This window comes from Zonotrichia albicollis, chromosome 8 (genome assembly GCF_047830755.1).
Source record: "Zonotrichia albicollis isolate bZonAlb1 chromosome 8, bZonAlb1.hap1, whole genome shotgun sequence".
Taxonomy (NCBI): domain Eukaryota; kingdom Metazoa; phylum Chordata; class Aves; order Passeriformes; family Passerellidae; genus Zonotrichia; species Zonotrichia albicollis.
The window spans coordinates 30,190,872-30,201,095 of NC_133826.1; the positions used below are offsets into that span (position 1 = coordinate 30,190,872).

Genomic DNA, 10,224 nt, shown 5'->3' on the forward strand with positions numbered 1-10,224 from the left:
CCAGTGCAAAACAATAACTAAAGAAACCACCTAGTGCCATACAGCAGTAAATCACAGCTTAAAGCTTTATAGAAAGTTGAGGAGAGGACCCAAGCCTAGGTGGCTGTTGGAGTTAGCCTGTGCAAATCAGGGCTTCTTCCCTCTTTGTGTTTCAGATAAAATCCTGTTTGTTTTATTTTGAGGAGGATTGCTGTGGGTTTTTTAAAAGGATGAAGTGTTGTCAGGATGTAGGCACTAATTCTGTCCACAAAAGGGCACATCCTTCTTTTACTGTTGAACTAAATGTCACACACCTACAGTGCCTTTTTTATTAAATTATTTCCACTTAAACGACCCTATTATCTGTAGTAACTCTGGTTGAATAAGTGGCTGTGGAGGGAACCAGGAGTTTCCTGTGAAGGATGTCTCTGTGTATTGGTGTTTATCTGTGGTGTTCCTTAGCTACAGGAGAGTGGGGAGATGTACCCATTTCAGAATTGGTTCCAAGGAAGGGGCTCACAGTTTAATTATTGTGCACAGTGAATTCTGTAAATTGGCACTGAGCTTGAAGGTATTGAAATAGATTGGACCATAACCTTAGGGGAAAAAACCAAAACAAAAGGGTCATCTGTTTTATTTGTGGAACTTAAAAGCAGGTACCACTTGATGTTTAAATAAAGCTCTTTAGGCAAAGAGAAGGTTTTTACTGGCATAATCATGTTTTAGACTTAAAGACAAGTCCAAGCTGAGGAGTTTTGTGCACTAACATTTCAGCCTTAAACACTTTCTGTTTTAGGTACCGAAAACAAATGGAAGAAATGCAGAAGGCTTTCAATAAAACAATAATAAAACTTCAGAACACCTCAAGAATAGCAGAAGAGCAGGTATGATTTGTTTGGAGTACTGAGGTGTTTTCCTAGTTAGAAGGGCTTGCTTTTAATGAAGAGTTGCACAGAGGTGCAGAAATCTTCTTTCAACAAGCTGTATATCTGCCTTTTAAGAGCATCCATTCCATGCTTCCCTGTTTTTCTCCTTTATAAGATTTTTAGACATGTTTTCAGTTGTTTCAGAATAAAGCCATTTTCAGCTCTGATTTCTGATTTTGTACCTGAAGAAAAGATCAGTTATCAGCTGGTAGTGGCTACAACTCTTCAGTGTCTTTGTCAATGAAAAAGTTACCCAGGTCAGTTCCAACCCTTGTTTCTTGGTTGTAACTGCACTCAAAACAATTTTTTAAATTTGGTTCATTTTTCATATCTGATTTAAAGTATTGATAGACAGTTTCCCTGCTGCTGAAGAGACTGAGCCTATGGAAAAGCAGAGGGGTACAGTAGTGGCTTAGGCTAAATCTAATCTGTATCAAAAATTTTACTTCATTCTTTAAAATGTGAATTTTCCCTGCCCTGCCATCTTGGCTTTCCTGAGCAGCTGTGAAATAGAGCAGTAACTGCTGTGCTAACATTCACCAAAGCAGCTGTGCACATGGCATGGCAGACTTGATCCCAAACTGTCTGAAAGCTTCTCAAGTGCAGCCCCAGCCTGGAGTTTATTCATCCATGAACAGTGAAGAAAATGGCAGCTTGCATGTGTTGCCTTTTCTGGGTTGGGTTTGGGGTTTTTTGGAAGAGTATCAGTGCTGGTCAGTCTGAGGTTAGTCTCTTCCTTAATTTCTCATAGGATTGAATCCTGTTGGGGCTCTTGCAGGCAGCAGCTGTTAGCTGGGAAGGAGCCATTCCTGGCTGGTGTGGGCTCCTGTGCTGTGCACCAGCCTTGGGCTGGAGCTGGCCTGGCAGCTGTGTGTGTGTCCTGTGGCTTCCTGGCAGTGCCTGTGTGGAGCTGCCTGCTCTCTGTGCCCGTGGTGAGCACAGCACAAGTGTCTCTGATGAGATGCTCTTGGCATGGTGTTGGGAAGTGTTGACAAACAGAGATGTTGTGTGAGCACTGTGGTGGGAGCAATGCTGGGTAGGCTGTGCTGAGTCACACAGACTGAACACTAATGCTGTGGCCATGAGGGCAGGTGCCAGTGGAACCTGGCCACTGACAGCGTGCCCATGACTGTTCTCCACAGGACCAGCGTCAGACAGAGGCAATCCAGCTGCTGCAAGCACAGCTCACCAACATGACCCAGCTGGCCTCCAACCTGTCAGCCACCGTGGCGGAGCTGAAACGTGAGGTAATCACAGTCCAGAGGAAATGGATGCATCAGTACATCTCTGTTTGAAGAGACCAGTCTTCAAATGGAGTTTGAAATTGTCTGCTGTGTTTATTTCAGCCTACTCTATCTGAAACTTCTAGCTGCAAATTCGAGTAACATTTAACAGTAACAGCTGTCTTGGTCATAGTTACTGCAGCCCCCCATGCCCCATGACTGTAGTCTGAGCCAAGGCACCCTTCTCCTTTCCCTGTCATCTTTAGAGATTAGGGAAATCTTGGCAACAATATTAGGAACATTTTCTCTCCAATGTTTATGTTCTGCCTGCCTGACATTTCAAGCAGTACCATAAACATGATCTTTTATATTTTGTGGGTATTGCCAAAAACTTCTTTGAGCTAACACTTGGTGAGGCTCCTCCTTTGATGCCTGGCTGGCTGAGCTCCTGTTTGAGTGCTGTGGTCAGTGAAATCACATTGAATCAAGTGATTATCATGATATTTTGTGAAGTACTGCAATGTCAGCTCATAAAACGTACAGTTTAGATTTGCCATAGTGTTGCATCCATGTCAGCTGTGAACCAGAAAAGTTACTTTCTGAGCCTGGTTTCTTATGTGAAGTGTGTTGCTTTCAGGAAGGTTGGGATGCTCTTTGCAGGGATGGCAGCTTCTGTAGTTGTGCTGATATTGGAGGCAGGGGAATCTTGTCCTGTTATCGGCCTTCACTCGTGAATGCTGCACAGCCAATAGACTGCATCAAACCTGTGAATACCTGAAATGTGAACAGGTGTTTAGTGAAACTAAAGAAAAGTGAGTTGAGAACATAGCTTTTGTCTTTTAGAACATAAGAATGGCAATGTCATGGAGCTGTTGTGTCCAATCCCTGCAGGTTTCTGACCGCCAGACTTACCTGGTGATTTCTCTGGTTCTCTGCCTCATCCTGGGCTTGGTGCTTTTTGTGCAGCGCTGCAGGAGCCCTTCTCAGTTCTGTGAAGATTACCTCTCCAAAATTCCCAAAAGCAATCACTACCCTAGCCCCAAAAGGTAATGTATTTATATTTGAAACTTAATTGTTCTTGCAGCTTTCATTAATGTTTCTTAAGTCTGCTGGTACTGACACATCTGCTTTAATTCTGAGTTTTCTTTCTGCACACTCAGAATTGATAGCAAAGGGCTCTCTATGACAGCACTCTCCTAGGAGCATTTTGGGGCTCCTGTACTTGAAAAACATGCCTTGATAACTTGTAGCAAACACAGCACTGTGTCTGATAGCCAGGCTTTGTTGGGCACCTCAGCAGACAGTTCTGTCTTTCTGCCAAGAATGGTTTTTAATGAGAAATGTACTGAGAAAAATGTGTTAAAAAAGCTTTCTGGAATTTCCTAGGTGTTTCTCCTCCTATGATGATATGAATTTGAAAAGAAGAACTTCCCTTCCACTGGTCAGATCCCAGTCTTTTCAGCTAGCTGGTAAAGAAGGTATTCATCTCATACATCTGGTCTGTGCTGTTGCTCTGAGTGCTGCACAGTGTGTGTGTTTATGTATGTGTTCTGTCACATAAGGTGGTTTGTGAACAAGGTACCAGATACTCACAGAACTCTGCTGAATTATGCTAAAACCTTACATGCAGTTTTTGCTACAGATCTCTTCTGCTCTGCAGATGTTTTTTTAGGGTTAGGAGCAATCAGTGCAGGCACTCAGGTCTGCAAAGCTGTGAAGCTTGCAGAAAGTAGCTTTTTTTTTCTCTTGGAAATGCCAGACGTGGGAAGTCTGAGTGTCCTACTTTCCTGAAGTCCTGATAGCCTATGTTTGAAACTTGGCAGGTATTTAGGATTCAAATTTAGCAACTTCAGGAAGAAAACTTAGACCATTTATCTTGGCTTGGGTATGAGGAATGATCTGAATCTTTGCAGTATTCATGGTAGATTTGGGACAGCTGAATTTTGATTTCTTAGGCCATGAGTGCCATGCAAAAGCAAGTGTTGCAGATCATAGTAACTAGCAAGTGTGCTGTGACACAGCTCTTCTGGGTGCAGCAAACTGGCCTCACAGGTTTGTTCTGTGAATAAAACTCCATGAAAACTCTGGAGTTGGCAGTGTGATACCACGAACACTAACTAAGGTCTAGACTATTTTTTCTTTCAAAACAACACTTGTCCCAAATTCTCCCTGCTGGTCTCAGGTCAGTGTGAACATGTGCCTTGTTGGTGTTGTGAGTGTGTCAGGCTTCACATGGCACACTCTTACACTGGGAGCAGTTTGTTTGCCCAGATTGCAACACTCTGACTCCTCCTTTCCCCCAAAGGATGTTCTTTGCACCTCTCCCATGGCCATAACTGTGAGGAGGCCAGGGCTTTTCAGGTGTATGTCACTGTCAGCTGCCATGACAGCACAGGGGAATTTCTTTGTGTGCTGACTTTACTGACAGTGCTTGTGTTGTGCCCCCTCAACTTAGAAAGGGAATGTGCCTGCTCAGGGGAATATTTGTCATGCTGTGTTTAGTTGGGACTGTGTTGCTCTAGAGCTGGCAGAGTCAGCAGTGCTGAGTGTGTGTTCTCTCTTGCAGTGGATCCAGAGGATCTGTACATTGTGGAGCCCCTGAAGTTTTCCCCAGAGAAGAAGGTACAGTCTCACCCTGTGGGGAGGGAGCTGCTGGGGTGTGGAATTAGGGAAGACATGAGAATCTTGACTCTATGTTTCAGAAGGCTGATTTATTATTTTATGATATATTAAAAATGGTACATTACAGAATAGAGAGATGATACAGACAGAAGGCTGGACAAGAATAGAATAGAATGATAACAAAAGCTTGTGACTGCTCACAGCCTTGACACAGCTGGCTGTCTTTGGTCATTAACTAGAAGCAATTCACATGAGACCAGTCAAAGATGCACTTGTTGGTAAACCATCTCCAGACCACATTCCACAGCCATCAGATAGAAAATAAATGTGAACAATAACTGAGGCATTTCAGCAGAAAATCGTAACGTAAGGATTTTCATGAAACATCACAGTGACACTGGGGCTGAGGTGTTTGTGCTGGCAGGTGCTGCCTGTCTCAGCTGCTCTCCCTGCTGGTTCCTAGGCTTGCCTTGCATGCTCTGCTTGCCTCCCAGAACCTCACCATTAATTTTTTTTCTCCGCTTGCGGTTTCAGAAAAAGCGTTGCAAGTACAAAAGTGAAAAACCAGAGACTATTAAGCCAACAACAGAGCCCCTGCAGCCCATAGCCAACGGGGAGATCAAAGGAAGGAAGCCCTTCACGAACCAGAGGGACTTCTCTAACATTGGGGAGGTTTATCACTCTTCCTACAAGGGCCCTCCCTCGGAAGGGAGCTCCGAGACGTCGTCGCAGTCGGACGAGTCCTATTTCTGTGGCATCTCAGCCTGCACCAGCCTGTGCAACGGGCAGACCCAAAAGACAAAGACTGAGAAGAGAGCTGTCAAGAGGAGGCGGTCGAAAGTTTCAGACCAAGGGAAGCTCATAAAAACTCTGATACAGACTAAGTCGGGGTCGATGCCAAGCCTGCATGACATAATCAAAGGAAACAAAGATATAACAGTGGGAACACTGGGTGTCACGACAGTCTCTGGACACATCTAGACCTAGCTGAACTTCTCAAACAGGAGAGCGTTTGTTCACTTGAGAACAGTCCGTGGTATCCTGGGGGAGGATAGTGGGAGACGAAGAGCTCGACTCAGTGGAAAGGATTCAGAAATTTGGTTTCTGCCTTTTTAAATAGATGGGATTGTGTCAATCTTGGCTATAAGCTGCAGCTTTACAAGGCTGATAATTTCCTATGAGAACAGCGTGGGGGGAGGGAGGGCAGGGTTCATTTTATAAAGGTTTTTTTTCACAGTTCCTGGGGGCAGAAATTTTTTGAAGCCCAGTTTGTTGGGTGGAATAGGGATAAAAGCCTAATCCTCTTCCTTTAGCTTTGTTCCTATTTCTTGCACCTTCCCATATTTATGTGCCTTTTGTCTATTTATAATGCCACTGGAAGAGGGGAGATACAATTGTTTGTCATTTGATTTATTTTGTAATTTCTCTAGCTTTTTTTGAAGATGCAACACTACAGTGCTGTAAAGGGACATGTTGGCCTTCAGCTGGACTCAGTAATGTGGACTGGATACTGTAAAAATACCAAGAGATGGACTTGCCTGACTAGATTCTTGTTTTGCAAACTCTGTTGAGGAAAATCTCTCACCAGGGATGGCAGTTGTGTTTACTTGCACCTTCAGTCACAATCGGAGCTTACTCTGATGTGCAGAATCAGTGACGGTGGCTCTTGAGGATTTCCTGCTGGTGATGGAGGCTGAGGAATGCATTTGTCACCTGAATGGCCTGCTGCAGCTCTCTGGAGGAGGTGGATGAGGAATGCTCACTGCTCTTGTGCTGGGGAATGTGAGGGTGCATTCTCAGAGCCTGCTCTGCGAGTCTGAGCCTCAGGGCTGGCTCACAGCAGGTGTTTCATAACGTTTGCTTTTGTATTGGCTAACAAATGTGCAGTGTTGGTATGGCTGGTGTTTCATACTCAAGTGTTTTTTATTTTGACTGTGACTGTGTGCTTGGATACTACAGGATGTGTGGTTGCTGAGCTGTTGAGTGTGCTTCTGAGTGAGTGGAACAAAAGGTTTTTCCTTTTGACAGGTGTTACAGGTTCACGTTGTACAAAATAAGTTAATTTATTGAGCACTTTTAGTGGTACCCTTTTTAACAGATCTGATGCCTTTCCTAGGTATTGTATGTAATGTGACTTATTTAAAGCCTTTGTTTTTTTGCTGCTTTCTTGTTAGTTTATGAGTACTTTAAAGTGATGTACTTTCAGAGTGATCTGCACAATTAGCCAGTCAGAGCACATGAACCAGACGTGTTGAACATGAATTCAGAAGGATGTCAAACCTGGATGAAGAAAATTCATACCACCAGAGTGCAGCATCCAGTGTTGTGGAGCAAGAGTATGTAACTACAGAGCTGTAGTGCCATTAGAAACTGTGAATTTCCAAATAAATCTGAACACTTTGTCTTTCATTTGATGGCATTTTTTCCTTTGAGAATCAAACTTGTGGCTTACATTCTTAGAGAAAGGACTGGTCTTAAAATTTCAGTCCAGGGCTAGGACATGGGATCCTCTGGGCTGTAGTAAGGGTTCATAAACTTGTCAGCCTAGATGTGTTTTTGTATTTCAATAAAGCAAAGTGTGGGGGAGAGGATTCTGGGGGCTGAGTAGTGCTTTGTCGGAAAGGTCAGGAATTGTGGCCCTGTGAAACTGCTGGAGAGGTTTCACACCTTGCCCTGGGGGCTGGATCCCTGCCTGTGGTGGCTTTCTGTGAGAAGAGCTGCATGAAATGACCTCTTGCTGCTCAGAGCTAAGCCTTGTGAAGGATGGTACAAAAGGCCCTGACAGGAAAGTTAGAGAGTCATTATCTCAAACCAGAGTTTTCAGCTTGAGGTTTGCCCCTTCGTGGTTGCTCCCCCTGTGACTTATTTCTGCCAAGCCCAGCACGACTTGGGCAGCCAAAGGCCAAGTTCACAGAGACCTCCCCAGCACTGAGTTTCCACTGGAGTGTGTGTCTCAGGACTCTGCTGCATCACAGAACTATGATTTAAAAATAAAACTGAGTGTGGAGTTTGCTGAGAGAGGAGAGTGCTGGGTGGTTTGTGGGGGGAAGTGTGGGTTCCTTTTATTTACTCCTTCCTCTTATGTCACGTGTTAGAAGCACATGTACCTTTATTGCCCAGGCAGCCACTGGGCTTTCCAGAAGAATCACCTGAAGCTGGATGTGACTGAATTCTGGAAACAGGCACTGGCTGTGAAGCAAAGGACTCCCAGCTCTGTCTTGTGCTGATAAATGAGGCTGCATGTTGAAATCCCAAGCACACATTCAGATTTCCAAGTTAACAATTGCAGATGTAAAACCAAATGTGTTCTAATCTGCTCCCCTAATACTGGGCCTGACTTAGGTCTGAGGAGTTGATGCATTTGTGGAAAAATATCAGTGATAAAGCCTGTCCTGTAATGAGCATATGGGAATTGTGCCATGGGAATAAAGCATCTGAAGGGACCTACAGGGCCAATTATGGTTTTGCAGACTTGAGAGTGTGTTCTGCTAAGAGACTGGAGACTGAACCACAGCTTCCACCTGCTGCTGACACCCTGCTTTTAGTTATCTCTAACCATTGCTAAAAAAATTAATTCTCTTACCATCAGGTTATTATTGCCTGATGTTTTCCTTTCATGTGGGCTCTTGAGTAATTTTTTACTTTCAATTTTATTGATGTCATGCAACGTAGCTTTCAAAATTTGGTTCTTTGGAATCAAGTCTCTTAAATTGGTTATAGACTTTATGTAAGGATAATAGTTTCTAATGAAAAGAGTTTTTACATCTCAAATTCCTGTGTGACAGTCTCATGGTATTGCAAGCTCAGGTTGGACAGCTGTTGGTGTAAGGACGGTGTCCCTCAGTCCTTGGGCAAGTTCTGAGCCCAAGGTCAAAAAAATCTTTAATGTGAAGGTTTCCATGTGAGGGTGGATGGGTGCAAGCACACCTTGTGTAAGTGCACGCTGTGTTTGCCAAGGTGTTGAGGTTCTATACATTAACTATCAGTGGAAATCAGGCTTTTTTAAAGCTGCACACTCTACCAGCTGTGTGGTGATGTATGCAGAAAACTCAGACCTAAGGTGGTGTGTGGCTTCTGCTTTTACCCAGTTAGAGCACGAGGTGGAACAGCTTAGCAGGTTTTGCCTGATGAGGTACAAACATGTTCCACTTCTTTGGAACAGAGAAGTGGAGAGCCCTGCCCACGGAGTGCTGCAGGGTGTCTCATCTCCTGGAAAGCCTGAGTGTCCCTCTGCCTTTGGGACAGCTCCACAGGTCCAAGTGCTGAAACTCCCTTTGCCCTTCTCTGATGTAAGCAGGATGGATTTGGAAGAAGCTTCCAAGGAGCATCTGCTGCCTCCCTGCTGTCCGACCCTGCCACAGCTGGCCCTGGCTGTGCTGCTTTCCATTGAGTCACCAGGAGCTCCCCCGCTCAGGGCAGAGGAGCTGAGCTCTGCCCCTGGTGGACCTAGAGATGCAAAGGAAGCGTTTGCCACCTCGGGGCCTGTTTTTCTGCCCTGTTTTTCTGCCCTGTCAGATGTGGTTGGAGCCTCGTCCAGCTGTGGTGCCCTCGGTGAGCTCACAGCAAACAGCAGTCCCTGGCTGCTGTTTCTCTTTTCCCAGAAAAATAACTGCAAGCAGCAGCTACTGAAGCTTCTGTGAGTTGTGATGACACAGTTACAATTTGTTTGCCTTGAGTGGGCTGAGACTGGCTGCTCCCAAGGAGAAATTAAACTGTCAAACACCGTGCAAGCCCCTGGGCAGCAGAGCCAGGGCTGGGGCTGCCTTTGTGCCCAGAGGCTGGGGCAGGGCACAGACCCTGCAGCAGGGCTTGGAAATGAGACCCTTGGGAATGAGACCCTTGAGAATATCCTGTTCTCCCTTCACCTGGGGAGACAGGAACCCAAAACCTGCATGTTATCTTGGTCTTCCTCACAGCTGGCCCCAGCACCTCGTTCTGTTTTGTCCTGTGGCACCATGGAATGACCCTGCTGCTCTGTTCTCAGAATAGATCCCTTCACCTCACAGCCACCCCACCTCATTTCCCTGCCCTTACCACAGGCACAAAAGAAATGAAAGCAGCAGAGTAATGTTTTAGTTACTCTTTTTCTCATCTGCTTTGGCTCCTTGGGTTCTCTCTCACTTCAGAGCCCTCTTCTGCTGAATCCAGGGCTGCTGGCTTTTTGTTGGAACCAAGGGGAAGGAAAGGACAGAGCACCTTGCTCCATGGAAGAAAGATGTGTTAAGCACTGTAATGCCAGGCTACGGCTGTTAAAAGTGGACTTTAAAATCTGTTTTTGTGTGTGAACATCTGAATGTCCTTGCCATGGCTTACATGTGCAACAAATGCTCCTAGCAAGGAGAGCAGTTGTGGAGGAAATGTGAGAAACCAAACTGTTGATAAACACGTAATAGAGAAAACATCATGAAGATGTTGGTGCTAGCTGCAAAGGCTGGGTGGGTTCTGGTGCCTTCCACACCCCTCTGAGGCTTCAG

General features: G+C 45.1%; 1 protein-coding gene across 4 annotated transcripts in view; it reads left to right on the forward strand.

The window, feature by feature from the left end:
* SUCO (SUN domain containing ossification factor) overlaps window positions 1–7,159 on the forward strand; it is a 38,951-nt gene extending 31,792 nt beyond the window's left edge. For 3 of the 4 annotated variants that reach the window (XM_074546466.1, XM_074546468.1, XM_074546469.1), the window contains 6 exons: window positions 776–863; window positions 2,048–2,152; window positions 3,020–3,174; window positions 3,515–3,606; window positions 4,695–4,750; window positions 5,285–7,159. In XM_074546466.1, coding sequence (XP_074402567.1) covers window positions 776–863; window positions 2,048–2,152; window positions 3,020–3,174; window positions 3,515–3,606; window positions 4,695–4,750; window positions 5,285–5,731 — 943 coding nt within the window. In that variant the 3' untranslated portion in view covers window positions 5,732–7,159. The remainder of the gene's footprint in view (window positions 1–775; window positions 864–2,047; window positions 2,153–3,019; window positions 3,175–3,514; window positions 3,607–4,694; window positions 4,751–5,284) is intronic. The other variant, XM_074546467.1, reaches the window with a different exon arrangement.
* Window positions 7,160–10,224: the final 3,065 nt, after the last annotated feature.